This window comes from Eptesicus fuscus, chromosome 12 (assembly GCF_027574615.1).
Source record: "Eptesicus fuscus isolate TK198812 chromosome 12, DD_ASM_mEF_20220401, whole genome shotgun sequence".
NCBI lineage: Eukaryota > Metazoa > Chordata > Mammalia > Chiroptera > Vespertilionidae > Eptesicus > Eptesicus fuscus.
The window spans coordinates 80,919,342-80,942,590 of record NC_072484.1 but is presented as its reverse complement, the minus strand read 5'-3'; the positions used below and the strand labels follow the sequence as shown (position 1 = coordinate 80,942,590).

The window sequence follows — 23,249 nt, the reverse complement described above, 5'->3', positions numbered from 1 at the left end:
CCACCTAAAAAAATCCCTTGCAATCTCCAAGAAAAGTAACAATACAGAATAATGTTGACTGACAGAAAGTCTTTCTCCCTAATGCAGCTCTGATAGCCTGAAAAGAAACATCTTCAGCAAGTGAAATCCACACATTGACAACACGGAGGCCGTCCTGCTGAGGAGCCGGGAGCAAGCTCAGCAATCAGCCGCCCCACCGTGGTGACCACAGCTTATGATGTGTAACTTGCATTGATTTTTCACAAGTCAAACAGCTTATCTGAGATTTCGGGGTTGACTTCGATTTTATGACCAGGAATTCCATTTCCTTAAGGCTTTAGTTGGTTTACAGAGCTTAATTTTTAATACTGTTAACACCATTTAGCCAACCAAACATAAAAAATATCAATAAATATCAATAATTAGCTCCAGTCTCAGTTCCTCTTTCTGCTGGAGCATTTTGGCTTCATAAATACATTCCAGTCTTTGTGCCAATGCCCCATGAGGGTTTAACATTCCATAGCCAGAGCACGTGGTCCCGATGCATCTCTCACATGTTTAGGGATGTCCCTGAAGTCTAAGAGAAAACTGCAAAATGAGCTTAAGAACAGATAGCCAGTGGGTTAGCAGGAAAGTGGTTACTAGTGAAAAACAACGAATTGCTGAGACTGGAAGCCAACTGGCTTCCAGATATTCAGAAATGACCGTGACCATGGCTGTGGATGAAGGTCGCTCTCACAGAGGGCTTTCCGCCAACATTTTCTTGGCTTGTAGGTAGAAGATACGGTTTTCTTCAGGGTAAGTGACTTTACTGAGGGGCATCCTGTAGAAGTTGGGGTTTTTTGAGGTCAGCAAGAGGAACAGTAGTGTGGCCAAACAGAAGGGCCAGGTGCAAGATGGCAGTCCGGCCTGGGGAGAAGAGACAAGCACGAGTTCCTTTGAGATCCTGTTGGAAAGCTAATCCACTCACAGCACCACCTCTCACTCCATCCTCATTCTGCTGGGATGGGCCAGGGGGGTGGGGAGGGGGTATGGGTTGGGCATTGCTCTGGATTCTGCTTATGCCCATGGAGATTGAGTCTGAGCTCAGGGCCTTTAGCAGTTGAAAGGTCATCATCTATTCTTTCAAGGGGTCAGCTACATTTCCATCTTATATATCTTTCCCTTGTTCTCAGATATTTAGACTTCTAACACCAGATGTGAAAAGATGATACTTGGCACAGAGATGACACCTGGAAAATCCCCAATGGCTCCTGACCATTCATCACATCCACAAGGCCCAGAGTGACCTCTCTACCCTTTGACTTCCACCCAGACTGGGTCTTAGACTCTACCTGCTTTCCTTCTTTTTCACTCTGTCTCCCAAATAGACTCTAAGCTCCTTGAGGGTAAGCCTCTCTCCTGTGCTATCCATGGCGAAACCATGAGATTCTGAGAATACACCACGTGCCCTATGCAAGGACTCCATGGGTGTGATGGTACCTAAACCTGGCTGCACATCAGAATAATCTGGGAAGGGGGTTAAAAACACAGATGTCCAAGCACCAGGTCAGATCCACTTTATCAGGAATGCCAAGGAACTGGGCCTAAGGGTCTGTGTTTTTTAAAATCTCCCTTCCCCTGCTGACTCTGTTGTACAGCCTGTCCAATTCTGGTCTGTGGACTGATGTCTGTGGACCTTTCTTTGTCTGTGGACCCGTAATGGCGCTTTGACATTCTACCAGGAAGATATTGTGTCTCCAGACAACCCTCCCAGATAAATTCTTTATCCTGTGGTTGAGAGGACTAGTTACTGTCTTGACCCATTAGCAGCCATGACCACATCCACATGGACTGAGCTATCAGAAACCGGCTCTGCATCACCTGCAAAGGGGGTGATGAGAGAAAATCCAGGACACTGGGAGGTGGTGAGAGGGCGGAGGGTCCTGGAACAGTCATACTGGATTCCTCAGGGAAGGGGAAAAAGAAAATCAAAGGGCCAGATAGTGCTGAAAAGAAAGGGAAGAGAGTGGCAGGGGACCCTTAATGGGCAACGATTTTGCCTATTAATTAATTCATCCAGGACATGGGTCTAAATAAATCCTATTGATGACTGACTGGGGACTTAAAATAAGGGATATGAAAAATGATTGGCTTGATTTTAAAAAAATTGAGTCTTTAGATAATTGTCTTTTCCTCCCTTTCCTGCTTTCTCAAGTACTACATAGTCCTGGCTTTCTGTTTCAGTAAAATATATTCTAAAGTCAACTTCCTGATGTTAGAGTCTAAACTTGGTAATATGTTCTACAACCTCAATTTCACTTCCTTAAACTAAGCAATTTGATATTCTTAACAAGCCTGGTAACTTTAATTTGGACCAAAATTTACTGTGATGCTGGAAGGTGAGGACAGACAGGTGCAAGGAAAGGGAAAGTGGTGGCTGTCACAGTCATGGATTCTGCCCTAGGACACCACCCACGTGGGCTTCAGGAGGGTTTCCATATCACTGGAAGCTGACCAGTCATGCTGATGATAAAGCAAACTCACCACAGCCATCAGGTGTGACATGCTGACTCCCAGGTAGGCGGTGAACAGGGCTACAGAAAAAGAAGAGAGAACAGTGCTTGGTAGGCTTCATTTCATTGTGGGAAAGGCTGCCTTCTGATATAAATCCCCTGGAATGTAAATATCCACATTTTGCCAGCTAGCCCAGAACCCTGGTTGTAAGTATGTGTTTAGAGTCAGCAGCTCTGGGTTTGAATCCAGACTCGACCACATGTACAATGGAGGTTATAGGAACATATCTCTCACAGGGCTGGTGCAAGCATGAAAGGAGATAATGCTTGGGCTTAGCACACAGAAGTACTCAATAAAGGTATCTTTTCTGTGGTCACTATCTTGTTGCTGCTTTGCTGATACTTAAGGAAAAATCCTTCCATAGCAAATAAACTTTCCTGTTATTTTATCCAGGCAGAGTTGAATTAAAATGAAACTTATGAATATTTCTTGAGGTAGTATGGTTTCTATACTGCTTCTGACTGCATCTGGGATTCTCAAATAAAGTCAGTTACAAAAATAAAAAATAAAAAAATCATGGTATTAAAAAAAGAAGAAGGTAATAACTCAGAGATCAGCAGAAACTGAGTACAAATGTGGGACTCCTCCCCAGAATAACATTTTTCCAAATACCATTAAGGCTGGCATTCAAGCCAATAAATAAATATGCTATTTTTAAATTTACTTTGAGTAAAGCATGAATCTTAGAGTATGTAATCTGAGTGGATGTGTGACTTTTAATGTAAAACAGCAAAAACAAAGACCTCAACTAGCAAATCATTAATTCTTCAGTTTTGGCTGAAGAGGGGGCTTAGGGAGGCTCAGACAAGCAGCCTGAAGAATGATTTGCACAAACCATTGGGCCATCAGCACACACTGAGATATACTCACCACCTAGTCTTCCTGTCTGATGAGAAATCACATCAGCTATCTTAGGGGGCGGGACAGGAAATGGTGGGAGGAACTCTGTGATCCTCAATTCCATCCTTTTATCAATATTTTGTCTTTTTAAGTATTTTTGTTCAACAGTATACCTAATTCTTTCACATCTGAATTGTCTCATGCTAGTGGGAAAGGTTCGTCTTTGGAACCAGTTTGGACTTCAAATCCAAGCTCTGCCATTTTGTTTGTTGTACAGCAAATCACCCAACTTCTCAGAATCTAGTTTCATTGTTTGTAATGAGGTAACTTGGAGGTGTATTTTACAAGGAGGTGGTTAATCTCAAATAAAATCTTGTATTTCCACAACAGCAACTGTCAACTCACCCCTGTCATCACAGGACTGAGATATTGTTCTGAGCAGAAGGGTGCAACAGTGCGGGTTGAAAAGGTTTTTGTGCTTGTTTTCCATAATTTTATTCTTTTTCCCCCCATTTCATTCATTCATTCATTCATTCACTCATTCAACAAATATTCACTGTCCCTCAGTTAAGCACTAGGGACACTCTATCCTTGCTCTTTTGAGTACCAGCTCTTCTATGACACATTTCCCGAGCACATGAGACATTATCGCCATTTCTCTCCTTTTAATACCTATTGCACTTCTAAGGCACAATCTGGGTGTTCAAGTCTCATATTGAACTTGGTGTTCAAAGTGATGTCCAATTCCAAGTTTCTTTTCTGTCCATAGTAAGTGTCAGACTATGTAATAGCAGCTGCCTATCAACTAAGACTTGCTGAGTTGGGCTGGGAAAGCCTTCATTAGAGGTAAGTTCTGCACATCACAGTTTGTAGCTGATGACCCTGACAGTGTTCTGGATTGTCGAGGAGAGAAAAGGGCCTTGAGTGCTGAAGGGAAGACTAGATTTCCACTCTTCATAGACAATGTCCCTCCGAACAGACCACCATGGGTGAGTCCTACCATCATATCCTGGCCATGCAAAAGAGGTACAAAATGTGTTTACAGCTTGCATTGATAAAATAGAGGCAGGAAGGCAGCATTGGCAGGCTCTATCAGTTTTCCAAGTCTTCTTTCCTGAAAAAGCCATATAGTAGGGCACCTCTGTCATAAATACCTGTTATTTATTTACCTTGGTTGACAAGGTTGAGTTTTGTTTGACAGCATCATGGTGATGTGGGCAAGCTGAAACTTGCAGTGGCATTTTACATGTGATATTTGCTTTACAAGAGGGGCTGGAGGTCTGTCTCAAAACTTGATGTCGAAAATGAAAAACACTGAGAGTACCCAGTGTGTGAAACAGACACCTTTACACACTGTTGGTGGCAGAGGAAATTGATATGGCTTTTGTGAGATGAATTTGGCATCTATTAAAATTAAAATGCACCAGGTGTGGGCTCTTAACTGATTTAATATACGGCCTTAACCATTATGCCAAACTAGTAAAGAAAATCTGATCTATTCAAAGGAAGGTAGGCATGGTAGGCAAAATCCCCAAAGATGTCTCCGTCTTAATCCCCAGAACCTGTGAGTATATTACCTTACATGGCAAAGGGACTTTGCAGCCGTGACTAAGAAATCCTGATATAGGGAGATTATCTGGGGTCATCCAAATGGACCCAATGTAACCACAGGGTCCTGATAAGAGAGAGGCAAAAAAGTTCTATCCAGGGAGTAGGATGACGAATGATCACTGTCTGCTTTATACTCCTCTGTATTGATAGAACTTTTGTTAGTTTTGTTTTGTTCAATTAGCCAGTGTTACTTCTATAATAAAGAAAATAATGAAGATATTCCTGCTTTGGGGAAATACATCCTCAAATATCTTTGGTTTCACCTCTTTCCATAGTCTGTCAAGACCTCTTCCACAACTCTTATGATCAAAACAGTTTCTGCTTGACCTTTAAGGATGGGCTCAGGTTGTCCCCGTGCTGGTCCTGACCACCCTCTCCACCAACAGGAATTTCTTCTCCCAGTTCTTAGGACTTATGGAAAGCCAGCTTCTCTAGGAGGTGCATCTCAATGATTCTAAACTATAGTGTTCCCCTAAGAATCTTTCACTGTGGATGTCTCCTTGTTCTACTGTAAATGTCGTATAGGCTCCTGTGGGCTCTCTCTCTTACTCATCTGGCTTCTGCCCTTAACTGTAACTCTGTGAGCAAGAACTACCTGGGATCTAAAGCTTCTAAATCCCCAGGTCTTATAAGTACTGTTGGGACTGTATTATGAGTATTTGATATGTATTTGCTGCCAACGCAGAAAAATAAAGGTATGCACTCCAAATAAAGGTTTGAAACCTCAAACTAATCTCAGAAGAAAGATTCTAACCCCGCTAAGCTCAGGTGGCCATATAATCTGTTGCCCTAAGCTTATGAATAAGTATGGAGAATGAGCAAAAAGTTTTGAAAGGGTTATTAGGGGAAATAGCTGTGTGACTACAAAATGTCATATAAGTGGCCACTTGAGTTTTGTTATCCTTGCTGCAGCACCAGGAAATCAAAATTGCATGAGGCCTTGGAAAACCTTGGTCCCATCCCACCCCCTGCCTAATGCAGAAATTCATTCTAAATCCTGCCTAACACGAGGTCTGCCATTTTAGTAATGACTTAGATAGCTTGGATTGCTTAATCTGGTGACAACTGGCTCTAGACAAATATTCCCATTAGATTTGAAGTAATTTCTGTGCATTCCACTATCCCTGTACCCCTTTGTCCCCTAGGGAGTGTCATTCCCTTCAGTCTAGCACAGCAATTTTCAACTGCTGTGCCGTGGCACACTGGTATGCTGCAAGAATGTTTAAAACATGCAACACCTGACTATTTAGTCAGGGACACTGACCTCTTTTCCCTTAGATTGTTAAATAAAAAAAAATGACAACAGCCAACACATCTGGTGTGAAGGAATCAAAGTCATACCTATTTTTTGTCAGCAAAAAGATGTATTTTTTTGTGTGACACAGAATTTTAATAATTACTTTGTGTGCCATGAGATGAGAAAGATTGAAAATCGCTGGTTCTAGCACATTATCTTAAGTGCTTTTACTTGTATTGAATTAGGAATATCAGATGCTATGGGAAAATAAGCATCCCTCCCAATGGCCTGAGAAGTTCATTAGCTTTTCAAATCTAAATCACTGAAGTCTGTTTTCACCTAAGGCCTGGGCTTAACGCTTCAGGTGGTTAGCCAGTGTGGATTCTGGGTTTGCATTTACACTGCCTCCTCCCGCCCCCATTGACTGGATGTCCATTGGCCTTAGTTCCCCAACAATAAAATGAGAAGGATGGAGTGGCGCTCTCCAGAGCCCCTTCTAGCTCTGTGGGCTGAGTCTGGCTAGAATGCAGGGATCAGAAAGGGTTAATACAGCAGTTCTCACAATGTGGTCCCCAGAGCACCAGCACCAGTTCCAACTTACACTTGGTTTGAAATGCAAACTCCTTCCTCCACCTCTAACAATGAGCTAGCGTCTGCAGGTGGGCCCAGAGGTCTGCATTTTAACAAGCCTCCAGGTAGTTGGGATGCACACTCAAGCTTGAGAAGAGCTGGATTAAGGTGATCCTCCAAGGGCCACACAAAATTCTACCTGAGTCACCAGGGGAAATGGCTCCGTATTTAGTTTAAGTTACTTCCTTTTCGTTTCTTGGGTCAAATGATTAGTATGAAGAAAACAGGACAAGCTGAGTTTCTATGCCCCAATATACACATATGATAAAACAGATAGTACCTTTCAACAGGCTCTCCTGTCTCAGAAAGGGGATGTCGCTCGCCCTGGTCACACGCTTAGATAGCACGGGTCCTAAACAAGAACCCCAGCTCTAGTGTCTCATGCAGTCATTTTGTACTGTTTGTCCTGGATTTTAACCCCATAGTCACCAGCACCCCTCCCCCGAGATGCACGGGATACTCACCACAGGCGAGAGCCAGGAGGTGGGTTTGCCAGGTGAGCGCCATGAACATCCCTCCAATTGCAATGCAGGCCAGAGAGCTGTTGAAACCCCAGAGTCCAAAGTAGATAGTCTCAAATGGAGCCGAAAGGCTGAGCCCTGTTAGGTAAGACAGGAGCAGTCAGAGCAGCAGATGCAAGGCAGGGTGCTCTGGAAGGGGCCTAGGGTGGAGGCAGCAACTGACAACTATTGGAAGGAGAGAAAGGTCTGGAGTGCAGAAGGCGCCTGAACAACACCAGGGTGGAGGAGGAGCTCTCCATGCCTGCTCACCTGCTACTACCCCTATCGATGACCCGATTGCAGCGTGCAGGCACATGAGTGGGGAGGAAAGTAGGATGGCGCACAGGAAAATGAGCCCTGTCCACAGATTGTCACAGCCGTATATCTGACCAACACCCACAGGCAGGGATTTCAGTAGCTGTAAAAATAATTTAGGAAATAAAGTTATTAAAATAACTGGACAGAAACCCTTAGGACATCCACAAGCACATATGAAGTAATTTTAGATTTAGCGCATCTAATCTTTTGAGATTAAGTGTCATTAACCTTTTGCACTCGGATGTCGAGATTAAAATTACTCTTTGAATGTATCAATAATTTGAAATATAAAAAAATCCAAATAAGTAAGTTTGTATGAAAAGAAACTCCAGTTTTTTATTCTACTGCCGCGCTTTGTAAAATCTGGGGTATTTAAAAAATTAAATCCCGAGTAGAATAAAGGAATCGAGAAAAAAGCAAGCGAGTGCAAAGGGTTAATTAAAAAAATTCTCCCTCTCTCTTTACAGAAAAATCTCATTCCTATTTCTGCTTTATTCCCAAAGATACACCAGCCCTTCCCTGCTGTACTCAAAGCCTTCTCAGCACCCCCCTCTACTCCCTGCTCTCCTGCATGCACAAACTTGTGGCTTTGGTAACTGTGGTGCCACTGTCCCACTGTGAGGATCTCCCATGCCTCCCCATGAGGATGGCAGGGACCACCACTTATACATCTACTGCTTTCAACTGTCCATCCATGCTGGGGCCAGTCCATCCATGCATCTCTACAGTCCATAGAAATAGTATTGTTCCCATGCAATCTGGCAGTTAATGAAGTCAGGTGATCTTATCCACAATTCAGAAGCAGGTCTATACTGTGAGTTTGATTCTACCCTAAGCTGGACCCTAAATTCTTCCCACCCATGCTGGATTTTCACGTCTACACAAGATCATTTCCTCTTTCTTCTAGACCGGAGAACGTGACACAGGCACATCCAGCAGAACTAACTACCCCTCAGGTAGCAGGGGCATGGAAAGTCGGGTGATGCTGAGGTGGCAGTTCAGAGGGAGGGGAAGGATAAGACCCCTCTTCCCCCAACCAGCACTGTCCGACAGAGCTTTGCATGATCTTGGAATATTCTGTATCTCTGTTGTCCAATACATGTGTCTACCGAGCACCTGAAATGTGGCTAGTGAGGCAAAGGAGCACAACTGTAATCTTACATTTTAATTAATTTTACATTTAAGTTAAAATACCCACATGGGGCTAACAGCTACTGTATTAGACAGTGCGATTATAGATCAATCAATGAATATTATAATATCATTTTTAATGGGGAGGTATAATACATTTTTAAAATTTTCCTTCTGAGTTATTTCCAAATGCTCCCATTCATTTTCTGAGCAAGAAACTAAAGAAAAGGCTATGTAAGCTTCTCACATGTTTTGATTGCCCAGCACAGAGGACAGCAAAAGGTGTTTTATAACCTCACAGTGGGAAAGCCAGTTTTTTTGCACATGAGAAAAAGTAGGGTTTCTTTGGTTCTCAAGTGTTCTCTTGCTTTAAATAATCATGAAAACAAAGATATTTATTAAATAAACACCAATAGGAAAAGCTGGAACTTTATTTGGGTTAACCAGATGTTTAAACATGGTGTTCTCTCTATGCACATCTGTAAAGAGGTACATAGTGTACAGCCTGTATTCAGCCTTCAGGGTGATTCTCAAACTCTGGCCCACAGCACAAATATTTGGGGGCTTGCTATAGAGGTTCCCAGGCCACACCACCAGAGATTATTATTTAGGAAGTCTGAGATGGTGATTATATTGGTACTTAAAAAAACAATGATTCTGATGCCTACTGAAGCTTGAGGACCCAGAATTATTGTACTTATTCTGTGAGATCGAACGTAAGAAAAGGCAGAACAGAGAGGTTCTGTGGTGGGTAAAACAGTAAGCAGCCAGTCTTTTTGGCAGGTCATGGAGGGCTTAGCCCCAGGTGGAGGTGCCTACATAAGTGGCTAGCCCACATCTCACCCATCCCAACAAGGGCCAAGCTTGCAATGGAATGTGTGGTTTCCAATGGAGCTATGTTCTGGAATTAGCACTGCAGATCTTAGGGAAAGTTAGCTTTGACCAAATAGTCATTAAAAACAACAACAAACCCTTAGAGCCCAAAGCTTTGGAGAAGAACAAATGCTTTAGCTAGCAAAATGAAGACAGGAAGCCTCCCCCACCCCCACTGAGTCTCTATAAGGCTCTGATGCCCATGGACGAGTAACCAGGAGGACGCTGGCTGCCTTCCAGAGCCAGGGGGAATGTGAAGAGATTGTGTATCTTACCTGCAGGCCACTGAGGTCAGACCAGGTGACATTGGGAACCGAGGTTATGGGTGTGAACAATTTGCCTGGGAAGAACGGATTGTAATGTCCTGTGGCCGAAAGGTACATGGTCAATGCCATGTTGAAGGGCAGGGTGAAGATAGGGAGGTCCCATTTGCCGAACACGGAGTTCAACCCACTTGAGAAAATTGGACTAAAAACAACAACAGAACAGAATGGAAGAATATGCGTGTGGCAGCCAATATTGACAAACTGAATCTCTCTACTAGCGATGGCTTTTGAATATGCCCCTAAAGTGCTGCCTTGGAAAACCTTTCACAGGAAAAACAAACAAAAAATCCAAACACACTTGAGATAAATCCTGTCGTAGACAGAATAATTCTTACATAAAGTAAAAAAAATCAACTCATAGTTTCTTTGGCTTTTGAAAAATTACATCTGGGGTTGCTTATAGTAAGCTATAAACCTCTAGATTTCAAAAATATTTTTCTATTATTTAAGACATAGGAAATAAGATATTTACACAGGTCAAAGCCGCATGTGTGACCTACTTGATCACATGCCCTTCCCTCCCCCTCAGAGGTGACCATGATCTTGAACTTGTCTATATCTCCACAAGTCTTTAGTGTATGTATTTTTTAAAAAGATAAACAATTATCTAAGGGAGGATGCAGGTGATGTGGGCTGGATGAAGAAGGTCTTAAACTCAGGGGGACAGAATTTTAGGTCCTTGAGCAGTTGAACTGTGTGACCTTGGGCAAGGCACTGCTTGCTCCTTAGGGTCCTTGACTGTAAGGGAGTTGAATTAGTTGGTCTCTGGGACTCTTTTGCACACTCACTTGTTGACTTATTCAAAGGGCCATCCTTTTAAGAGCAGAACTTCAGATTTCATGGGTTGTGGGAGGGGGTGTGGTGAGCACCCACAGGCAATGACTCTTGCCCTTGAACCTGTTCTTCAGAGCAGTCTGGGAGTTACCTCCTGGGCAGGTGGGCTTTGCTGGCAGGTTCCCCTCCATACACCTGCAGGTGCAGCCCGGGTGGGTGGCTCTCCTGCAGACACTGTCCATAGCGGGCTTTACTTCTCATTTGTGTAGATACTAGTACTTTATATTCTAAATATGCTACAGTAAGAAGGAAATGTTTGCTTCCGAAAAAAAAATAAAAAGGATTTAAGACACTGTCAGCATAGAAACTAATTTGAAGAATTCAGTGTTTTTTGCTTTATTTTTTAAAAAAGGAACTGAATTCAGTGAAGAATTTTTTCCTCATTCCACCATGATGCGGGTGCCACTCCTCAATAAAAAATTTTTTGAAGGGAGTGGGGCAGGCGGGTAAGGGGAGTTCATAGAGGCACAGTGGTTCTCAAAGTGGGATCCCTGGATTGGCCATATCAGCATTATCCAGGAACTTGTTAGAAATGCAAATTCTCTGCCTGCCCAGTTGAGCATTGATCCATGAACCAGGAGGTCAAGGTTTGATTCCTGGTCAGGGCACATGCTGGGGTTTCGGGCTTGACCCCCAGTAGGGGGGTGCAGGAGGCAGCCGGTCGATGATCCTCTCTCAGCACTGATGTTTCTCTCTCTCTCTCTCTCTCTCTCTCTCTCTCTCTCTCTCTCTCTCTCTCTCTCTCTCTTCCTCTCTAAAATCAGTAAAACCATATTAAAAAAAGGGAATGCGAATTCTCAGGCCCCATCCAAGGTGAACCGATTTAGAACCTCTGGGGACAGGAGCCGCAATCTGTGTTTCAGCAGGCCCTGCAGGGGATTCTGATCGTGTGCGGGTTGAGGACCACTGATGCAGCCAGAGGCTCTCAACTTTGGTTGGACTTTGGAAACTTCTGGGGCTTTTAAAACTCCCAATGCCCAGGCAACACCCCAATCAAGACTGATTACATCAGAATATTGGGGAGAGGGGAGAGGTGGTATGAAGGGCCATATGTATCAGTGTGTTTTAATGTTTCCTTTTTCCAATAGACATAACCCGAATCTAAATTTTTAAAAATGATTTCTCTAGAAGTTGCATTATATACATAACATGAAATTTACCACATAACCATTTTAAAGTGTGCACTTATGGAGCACTAAGTACACTCACTTTATTGTACAACCAGCACCACCATCCATTCTCAGAACATTTTTTCATCTTGCAAAACAGAAGCACTGTACCCATTAGCAGTAACTCCCCATTCCCACCCCACCCCCCCTATAATTTTTATAAAAGCATTTAGAAGACCAGATACAACTTACCAAGTCATGGACATCACGGAGACAGGGAATAGCAGCCACCAGAAATAGTCCCCCTTGTTTGAAAAGATGGCCATGAGTATCCCCACGAGGGTGGCGTTGTAGCCGTGCAGCCCGGCTGCGATTGCTGACCTGCGGGGAGAGCACAGCGTGGACATTTCCCAGGTGGACGTTGGCTGGGCTTGCACACGGTGACACTTGCAAATTCCAGGTCAGATTCACATTAGAAAATGAGATTATATTTAGAAATCTATTCCCAAGTCTATAGAAGCCGAAAACTACTAACAATGTGAAAAATTACAAATGCACACTTAGAACAGCCCCCTACGGAGGCGTCAGAGCTAACGATGCGCCAACCCGGTTCTGTTTCCGTTAGCCTTTTCTGTCGGAAGTTATTATTTCTTTGAAATCATTGAGGGCCTCTGACTTGAATAAAGCTTTCAGATGAAACTGTTTTTGAAATCTGATTTTCTTGGTCAGGCGTAAGATTCTTGAAATGTAAATTCACTTTCACGGTGCCTTTGATTTTACAATTTAACATATATTTTATCATCCCGTGCTTCCATTTTGTTGTCTCCAAACGCACATTTCTAAGTTAGTGCAAAGAAAGACAATTACTTTTCTTTTACTTGGCAAAGTACTCCATTTAATTTGGTGTGTATTTAGCACCTAATCCTTTCCTGGGGCCCTTTTTGCTCCTGAGCACTTAACCTTACTTCCTTTTTATTCTTTCATTCCAGAACCCTTATTGTATTTCCCCCCTTACTATTATTACCTCTCACGGAAATGGACATGTAGACAAAAAGGGACCACATACTAAACCTGAGAAGCTTAGGGGAGGCCTGTCTGGGGGAGGGAGGGAGGGATGCCTACAAACTCGGAGACCTAAAGTAACATCATAGGATGGTCTGAAATGAAAACTTTCTAACTAAAAGCAGTTCCAAGGCAGGTGGTCATGCCCTAGGGCGGTATTCTTCTCTAACAAAGCTCAATCTTGACCTTAACTGAGCCTATTGTCTTTTTGGATCTGCAATAACATACCCCAGGAATGTAAGGGTAATTTTCTTTTTCCAGACCCCTCAGGGCACAAACACTGCACCAAAGCAGAGACCTCAAATCCCCTCATTGTTATTATCATGTTATCCTACACCCACCTAAATAAAAGAAATATGTATCTTAAGAAAAAAAAAGTTGTATTCCTTTTACTTTTTACCCACTCCCAGAGATTTTCCCGCTTTTCTTTTCCCCTTCCCTAATCATCACCAATGGATTTCATGTAACTCCCTTAGGTCTTCCCCTTTGATTCTAACATATAAAATAAGTGGTAAAATTGCCATTTTCTGGAGCATTTTTCTCAATCCCTTGAGATTGTGTCTCCTGGCAATTGTGGCCAGTTTGGCTCAAATAAAAATTCTTCCAGGTTTGGACATTTCTTACATTGACTGCTGGCCCTGCATGTCATGAGATTTAGGGGATTCTAAGGGAATATGTTCTTTTAAATTTGAATTTATTGGTGTTACATTGGTTAATAAAATTATATAGGTTTAAGGTGTACAGTTCTATAATACATCATCTGCATATTGTGCGTTCACCGGCCCAAGTCATGTCATTTTCCATCACCATTTACCCCCCTTTACCTTCTCCTGCCTCCTCTCACCCTCATTTTCCTCTGGCAATGACCATACTGTTGTCTATGAGGTGTTGTTTTTTTCTTAATCCCTTCACCTTTTTTTACTTAGCCCCCCACCTTCTCCCCTTGGATAGTCTGTTTCTATTTTGTTACTTAGTTTGTTCTGTCACTAGATTCCACATATAAGCAAAATTACACGGCACCTGTCCCCATCTGACTGACCCACCCCACCCAGCACAATGCTCTCCAGGTCCATTTGTGCATCTGCAAAAGGCCAGATTTCCTTCCCGTCCATAGTAAAGCAGCGTTCCATGGTGTAAATGCACCACAGCTTTCTTATCCACTCATCTACTGATGGGCACTTGGTAACCTCACTTCTACTCCTGGTCAAAATGGTTCCCATGTTATAACTGGGAACTCGAAGCCATTGGCAGCACCTGGCACCATGAAGGGCCTGGCATTCAAGGTCGAATGAGCCACGGGTGTGAAGATCATGGAGTGAGTGGGTAAGATCAAATGCGGGGCCTGAAGGGGAGGTGACACAGGCAGTGAGCCACACTCCTGGGTGGCAGAGGATCGCGTGAGAGTTCCTTGGCTTGTTGGTAACTGGAGCAGGAGGCACCCATGATCAGCAAGATGATGTCACGCTGAGTGAGAGCATTAGAAGAAGGACTCCCCATTCAAAAGTCCTTTGTTTACCTTTAATAATACCCCAGGCCGTGTGGGAGGTGATGCACTTTGTATTGATTTAACCCAGGAAGTGATAACGCCCTTCACCAATGATGCCACTGGAGAACTAATGCAAAGACGTATCCTCTCAACAGCTGACTTTCAGAATGAATGCTTTAGTTTGGCCAAGAAATTTAATGGCAATGCCTACAAGTTGTGGAACACGCTGGTTAAAGCAACAAGAAAATGTATATTCACTTAAAACAGAGGGTTGCTGTTTTAAGGCTGTCCTTTGAGGACTGGGGTGAAGAAAAGAGATTTGTAAACTAGCACGTGTGAATATGCCTGGTCTTCTAAAATACACCTGATAAGGAAAATGGGTCAACTTTCACTAGAGCCAAGCAATGAAGGAACCTTTGCTATGGCACAGTCCGAGACCACACCTCCAAAGTGGAAAGACCATTTCTTGACATGCACTGGGAAAGGGTTTAACCTAAGATACTAAATCACCTTCTACAGATAACAAATCAAGCTCTTTGGAGCTGATGCAAAAGTGGAGCATTTGCTGACTCTCTCCCCAAGAATCTTCTTAGGCAATGCACAATAAGAGCTATAAGAGCTTAGTTGTGTAATGACAACCCACGAGGGATTATGCATTGACTTTGAACACTGGGAAGCCCTGCAGCCTCGCTGGAGGAACGGGTTAGTCAGGAGTGTTCTATACCCCTGATGGGTGTCAGCTCATCTCTCCTCCTCCTCCTCCTCTCGTCCTCCTCCTCCTCCTTCTCTTCCTCTCCTTCTCCTTCTCCTTCTCCACATCCTTGGCTGGATGCACCTACCTGTCCTGACTGAGCATCAGGGCTGTCAGGGTGGAGACCGTGGTTGCTACAAAGCCATTGAGAGCCCACCAGGGGTTCTGGACCAGGAGTCCCACCAGAATCAGGATTCCACTGATGGAGTTGTTGACAAGCGCCACCTGGGATATGCCCCGAAGAATCCAGTCGAAGAACTGGAGCACTTGGGGTTTGTCTGCAAAAGACGATGAGGGCAGAGCTAGGAAAGCAGTGAGGAGCCCCAAGTTTAGGGCCCCCTTGAGCAAAATCATCAAAACCCCTCTGATGAAGGTGAAACTTTTTTTTTTTTTAATATTCTTTGAACTATTTCTCTTTAGTGGCACCCAGATCTCTAAGCATCCAATTTCTTTATGCTCAACCCACACTGCCCCTAGTAGAATCTCAGCTCCAGAAAGTGTCAAATGCACTTATTCACCATGCGTAGAGGTACAGACTTTTAAGTCAAAGGACTGAATTACCAATAGTAAAATTTTAGATTTTAGGTACTGAAATAATAAAATGGAGCCAGTTGTCTTCCTCTGATAGGAGCAAGATCCTGGATCTGACCACTACCTCCATAAAAAAAAAAAAAGTTTGAAGAGGCTTGCAGGTTAAAAGATAAAAAGTTTAAAAATGGGGAGGAAAGAGATAGAAAGTAGGTGAATACAGTCAAACCTTGGTTCTCAAACTTAATTCATTCTGGAAGGCTATTCAAGAAGTGATTTGTTTGAAAATGGAATCATTTTTTCCCATTCGAAATAATGTAAATTGAATTAATCCATTTCAGACCCCCAAATGATTTACTGTTTTAACCTTTCTTATATACAGTACATGTCTAATGTATTGTTTAATCTATAAACAAACATTTCTTAAATGTATCGAACCATCCCCTTTAGCCTGAAAGGAATCACTTTCAGCACTCGGTCCAGCTCCCAGCGATGTCTTTCAGGGGTGCAGGTCTTTGCTTGTTCACATATTGTTCACATATCACTGCCTCTGAAATGCTGTCACTGGCTAAGTGCTTGTCATTTATCCAAATCAACAACAGTTTTTCTGCCTCTTCAATTGCCTGTGATCATAGTTTCTTTCACACTCTTAGCAACATTAGCACTCTTGATGGCCTCTTTATGTTTTAAAACTGTGCTAATGATTGATTTTCACCAGCAACAAAAGCATTCTCTCCTTTGTTTGTTTCCTGAGAGACGCTGAAAGGGTTGTCAAGTCCAAAACCAAAGCTTGGTTCTACGACAACCAAGACATTTTCCCCCCAGAACAACTTGGTCGAGACTGAGATTCGAGAACCGAGGTTTGACTGTATAACTAAAGAGATGAGTAGAAGAATCAGCGATTTCTTCCAAAGCCACTTCTCACATCTCTTCAAGGGATGGAAGCAAAAATACCTTTAAGCCAGTCGGCAAATTCTTTCATGTCACCGGTGACATAGCCAAGAGCCTTGGGAAGGCGCCTTCTCCTTCGAGACGGTGAGGTCAGGTTTTGACCCCGGTCCACCTTAACCATAGTGGGACTGTCCTCCATGGCTATCTCTTCCCCTGGCTCCTTGAGGAAAGAACAGAGCTCATAAACACCCGCGTGCAGGCTTCTCCAGGCTGGTCAGCATAGGGCCTGGTCACGGTAGCCACAGGGGATGAGTTTAAACACATTATTTCATCTGGACCATGACATCTCATGATACTAAGAAAGCACCATTTTCCTCTTGAAATATCATCATGGAGATGATTGCCCAAACCCAAATTCCATCCTACTTTTGTGATTACTGTCTTTGATGCTACCATGAGAAGGTTCTGGTCTTTATTTTCATAAGGTTCTGCTTCTAATTCAACAAACATTTATTGAGTGTCTATATCCTGCATTGAAAGATGTCTTTCAGCCTAGTGGAAAAGGCTGGAAAACAGTTAATTTCAATATAACGAGGCAAATAGTAATGTAGAAAGAGCTAACATCACATGCTTAAGCTTCATGCTGTCAATTAAAGGAGCCAGTTATCAGATTACAAAATGGTGCTCACTGATGCAGACCAATCAGCAGTTTTCTAAGACCAACAGCCTTTTAAAATTATAACTTAATTTAATGGAAAAAGGCTTTATGTATGTTTAAAAGTTTGAAGATAAGGGAAATTTAAAAAGCAGTTTGTGTGTGTTAACACTGCCTAAGAAACCCCGTCACACACATTCTTCAAATTCAAAGATTACTTGAATATGCCCAGCTGGAGTGGCTCAGTGGTTGAGCATTGGCCTATGAACCAGGAGGTCAGGTTCGATTACTGGTCAGGGCACATGCTTGGGTTGCAGGCTGGGTCCCCAGTGGAGGGTGTGCAGGAGGCAGCCAATCAATGATTCTCTCTCATCATTGATGTTTCTATCTCTCTCTGCCTCTCCCTTTCTCTCTGAAATCAATTATATATTATATATATATATATATATATAATATAATTTTATATATATAATTTATATATATATATATATATATATATATATATATATATATATATATATATCACATCAGACAACCACTTCAATAATTCCTCATTTTTGAAATTTGTTATTTAAATGTTTTAAAACAGGCAAGAATAACATTACACAAAGGTATAGGAAATAGGTAGAGTGGGAGTGGACCACACTGTTGAAAACCAAAGAGTTGTAACCCAAGAATTGTACAATAGAAGGATGTCCCGGGTGTAATTATAGTAAACATGCTTCAGAAAAACAACAACATCATCGCCGTGACTTGTGTTCACTATGAGATTCTTCCCTTCCCGTGATTAGTGTGAATGAGAAAGCACCGACATCACCAGAATATGGTACTCTGCAGACAGAACTGGTTTCATGGTAGACACAAAAGAATACCAACGATGCCATCTCAGAGGTAGGCAAAGGGAGAAGACAATGAATGGCACAACCACCTGGAGCATGCAAGGAAGGCCAAGAGCACAACCAGGTTAGTGTGAAGTAGGTGAACACCAAAACCAGAAGGCATAACTGGGGAATGTTGAAGCCACAGGCACATAAGACTCGACCACAGAAATACCAAAGCCCATGTAGATAAGCCAGCTCACCTTCTACCTGTGGCCAGGCTGTGAATCAGGGGTTCTCATGGCTATTTTTGGCCCCTTCATTGTTCCATTTACCATGGCCAACAAAGAGCTATTAACAGATAGAAAAGTTATGCTCTGTTTTTCTTCAATCCCGACTCTAGTTTTGCCTTCTATTAACCCTAACATGGAAATCAATGTGGGTAACTGACTTACTATTACGTAACAATCGTACTTGAATTGTGTTATTTCACTGTTTAACTAACCATCCTCCTTTCAAACAATGGTGAACCATTAATCATAACACAAAGTAGAAGGTATTTATGGAACACATTCCAGATTAAGCTTATTTTGTTTTGGCAAAATAGTGTTAGATTCTTGCATATGTGAGACTTCCAATGAACCTTTGCATTAAGAATCTCTTTAATTGAAAACTGCTGGAGGTTAGGAGCCAAAATAAAGTCTATATGGAGCTCACTGACCTCACATAAGCATGTAAAACTGAATTAGTAAGCAATTATAAAAAATTGTCTTTTATTTCATAATCTAAGTGATGGCTATCACTTATATTCAGATATCTCCCTCTTTAAATCTCATTACTGAAAATATTGCTTGGTAAGCCCTTCCCTAGCTACAGTGACTTGTTTTAAAAGCCAGGCCAACTTATTGGAGGCATCAGGCTTCTGATCGGGCAGCCACAAAAGGCTCAGATACAACTGCCTTGAGTTTCTGAGATCAGCATGGAAAGAAAACATTAGAGGGGCATTTTCCATCGAGAACAGAAATGAGTGGGTATATATGGGTTATTCTGGGGTGAACAAATTCATGTTCTCAAAATTTCCAGCCTGCGTTTATTTATTTTAGAAGGCTTTAAATACACCATCGCCTCCGAGATTTTGGAGATACAGATACGAAACTTGATAGCATAACTGGCCAGACGTGATTGGGAACCTGAATGGCCTGAGTTCCTTGTGGAGCCACCCAAAGGTAAAGACTGAATTTTCATCTCAGTCCACAGCCCGCCATCAAGAAGGCTTATTGCCACTTGTCTCTCCAGGGTTCATGCCTGGCATGCGTGGTAGGGCCTCCAAGTCTTGGACACAGGAGTCTTCTCCTGAGTTGAGCAGACAGCTGCTGCCGATTGGGAGCCTACTAGTAACTGGAAAGGCAACGGAAGGCAATGGAAGGCAATGGAGCAAGGATCATCCACTGATGTTCAAACATCTCAAATCTAACTAAGTAGGCCATTAACCTTTAACAAAAAGCAGGACAAGAAAATGTAAGCAAGAAACCCTAATAAAATAGAAGCAGGATAGAAACCCCAGACTAGTTTTTCCTAGCTTTTCCATCATTATCCAAACCCAGCGGCTCACCCATCCAGCCTCTGAACCATGAGAAGTGCCCCGTGAGTTTCTGGACTCAGCCCCGTGCCCATCCGGGCGGCCCAAGCCGTGCGCTCAGCAGAGCGTGAGGACCCCACTTCCCAGGCTCCACTCAGAAAGACGCGGGAGCGCAGGAGCCAAGGCTCCGGGAGACAGAGGCGCAGGAGGAAGCATACCTGTTCCGGCGGCCCGCGGGCCAAGGCCAGCTTTAGCCGGGAGAAGCCTCCGCGTGTTGCCTCACCAGCTTTATTTCCAAAAAGGTTCCTCCAAAGAGGAACAGGAGAGGCGTCACCAGCGCCGCCAATCAAAGACCGTCCATTCATCCTCCTTCCTCTCCACACTCTCCATACATGACAAAGGGCAAAAAAATACAAGAATCAGCAGGACGCGCGCCTTGGTTGTGCCGGGCAGATGGACTGCGAGCTGGAGGGAGGCAGGAGCATGCCAGGTGTGTTCCTGGGTGGAGGAGATGTGGCCCGCGACTGAGACCTCTAACGGAGAGGGCCGACTTCTCCATCAGCCAAGCGCTCCATCAGCAAAGAGACAATGAGCTGACCACAGACATCGAATGTTCATGTTACATTGCTTAGAACGAAACAAACAAAAACAAACCAAAAACGGTGGCAAACCGGTCTGCAAAGACAGCGACACAGATCTTGTTCTGCTGCGCTTTTCCACTCCCAGGAGGCTGGCCGACCTGAAGCCTGCTCCAGGGGGAGGGCTGGGCTGCCGGCTCTGAAATGCTTCAGGGCAAACGGTTAGGGCTCCATCCTGGAGACAGAGGCCCAGGCAACTGTTTCCTCAGTCTTGTTCTTCACAAATGTGAGAAGACGTGGTGCGGACTCTGATTTTCTGTAATAAGATACTGGCTACACTTAACTGCACAGAGAAAGCCCAGTCTAAGAGAATGCTAAATGGCATTTTTTTTTTCTTGTATCTGAATAACAATTGTTAAATAGGGGACATCATCTTGTTAATAATAAACAATTCTTAGTTGAATTCTACAAGTGTGGCAGCTTTGTATTTATTTTTTTAAACTTCCGTTGCATCCAAGGAGATAATTCTTCCGTTGTATGGGTGGCATTTCTTTTTCTCTCTCCCTCTTATTTAATTTTTACTTTCTTCTACTGCCTCAGTATGAAACTCGAGAACGTACACTCTACTAGAGTCATTCAGAACAATCTCCAGTTGTGGGATATATCCCTGTCACGGCTTAGAAAATAACCGTGTGCATGTGTGTTTATCTGTGGTTAAACCATCTGGTTCGTTAAGTACCAAACTGCTGTGTCTATGGGTTACATTATACATATGTTCATTTGAGAAAGAGCAATGGTAAGACGCATCTCATACACGGTTAAAAAAATAAAGAAGGAAAAAGGAAAGAAAGAGATAACAGAAACCGTCACATTGCGTCAGAATAGACGCTTAGCCCTCCTGCCCCTGCAGGGTTCCTGCCTTCCCCCCACTACCAAAATCAGACACATCTTGGAGAATCACATCCTTTGAGCTCAACATCAATATTTTCTTAGAGCCCAGAGACGGTAAAATTTAAGAGCTAGGTGGGGTTTTAGAGAGTGCATAGTTCAAGCCTTCGTTTTATAGAAGAGAAAACTGAGGTTCAGAGTGGGGACCGTCCAAGTTCACTCAGCAGAGTCAGTCTTACGGAATAGGAAAGCCTTGGTGGTCCTTTGTCTTCCAGTCTGGAGCACATTAACACCACCCAAGATTCTACTCAAGTCAACAACCAGAGAACAGCTTCGGAGAGCAGCCTGCAGCAGGCGCTAGGGCTCAGTGGGGTAGTAGACTCAGCCTGTCTCCAGGGCTGCCTTGAAATAACTCAGAGACAGATGGGGGTTGAACAGTGACAAAAGGCTCGGCCACCCCCAGTTTTACCCTGTGCCCTGGCCGGAACCAGTGACTGTTCTGACAAATAAACATCTCCCCGTGCCTCGAAGTAAGCCTCATTCTCCTGCATCACGGACACATCCACACCAAGGCCTGTGTGTGCTGAGCTTAACGTCCTGAGAATGTTCTGGAAACTGCTTCCTGGCAGGAGTCAGAAAGCCTAGATCACTAGTGAAACAAAACAGTGCTCATCATTCAAATATAAGGCAATATCAGAATTTCAATCCAACCAACACTCCCTATTTTATTATACAAAATAAAACTCGTTCTATTGTCAGCATATATTAGAAATTCGTGCAATTAGACAGACCCGAAAGTCTTTCATTTTCTATGTTTCAAGTACAGGCATAACTTGGAGATATTGCAGGTTTGGTTCCAAACCACTGCAATAAAGTGAATAGCTCAACAAAACAAGTTGCACAATTTTTTTGGTTTCCCAGTGCACATAGAAGTTATGCTTATACCACACTGTAATCTGTTAAGTGTGCAATAGCGTTATGTCTAAAAACGCAATGTACACACTGTAATTAAGAACAAGTTATTGCTAAAAAATTGCTAATCCTGATCTGAACCTTCGGCGAGTCATAATCTATTTTCTGGTGGAGAGTCTTACCTTCAATTTGTTAACCACCCACCCCCTCACCCCCCAATTTACACAAAGCACAATAAAGCGAAGTGCAGTAAAACGAGGTATGCCGGTATCACTTTAAAAAAACAGTACAAAGTTTTGGATATGGATACAGAAGAAAGAATTTAAATATTCAGGCTCTTCCATTTTAAAGACATGTTCAACATTGAGATTTATTTGGTACTTACAATACTCTTTATTTTAGGTAGTTTTTGATATTAAGTGGTGGGAGGTGCTCAGTTGTCCTTAAAGCTGTAAGCAGAAACAAAGAGAATGCTGTCAGTTATTCCTGCCTCCTGATTAAAACGCCTTTCTCTTGGGAACGTGCTACTCCTAGCAGCCTGGAGGTCTGAATTCCACAGTAGAAAGTGCAGCTGCAAGGAACTTGCCAAATGCAGCGTGCTCTCCTGAAGCTGAGCACTCCCCCTGTAGCAGGACAGCACATGCCGGAAGATCCATAAAACCAGATTAGAAAGGGCCATCGCCAGTGGCCCACTTTTTTTTGGAGTCAGTTATGCCTCCAACTTGACTTCATTATTTCCAGAACCCAGCCCGACACGCCCGTACAGCAGTGATGGGCTCAGTCACTCAGCACGTCCTGGAGACACACCTTGCTGCAGACCCTCTTCCACGGGGAACTCAGGTGCTGGGCCCCCACCCTGCTTCAGAGACCATAAGCAAGGGCATGGCTTCCAAGCTTCCAGGAAGAGGCCTGGGGCTTTGGGAAGCTGCTTTCTAATCTAGCAAAACTCTGACTTTGCTGTTTCTACCCAGTTCCAGACTCTCTGAAACATTTCTCCATTCAAACAAAGAAAGGGGAAAAGGAGCAAATTTTAAAGCGGACCGAGCACCCCACAGAAGCGAATAGAAATAAGGAGGGTACTCACACTCCAGCTGGCTTCCCGGGGCAGAAGGCACTGGCTGATAAAGCCCGGCCGGACTCTGCTGAAGGGAGGGTGC

General features: G+C 43.4%; 1 protein-coding gene across 1 annotated transcript; it reads right to left on the bottom strand.

The window, feature by feature from the left end:
- Nucleotides 1-678: 678 nt before the first annotated feature.
- Nucleotides 679-23,249, bottom strand: SLC14A1 (solute carrier family 14 member 1 (Kidd blood group)). Its single transcript, XM_028136044.2, has 10 exons — nt 23,177-23,249; nt 22,478-22,541; nt 16,726-16,882; nt 15,332-15,521; nt 12,197-12,325; nt 9,951-10,143; nt 7,624-7,771; nt 7,318-7,452; nt 2,506-2,555; nt 679-888 (listed from the first exon to the last, which is right to left on the bottom strand). Exons 3-10 carry the CDS (start codon nt 16,859-16,861, stop codon nt 715-717), a joined length of 1,155 nt encoding a protein of 384 aa, XP_027991845.1. The 5' UTR covers nt 16,862-16,882; nt 22,478-22,541; nt 23,177-23,249; the 3' UTR covers nt 679-714.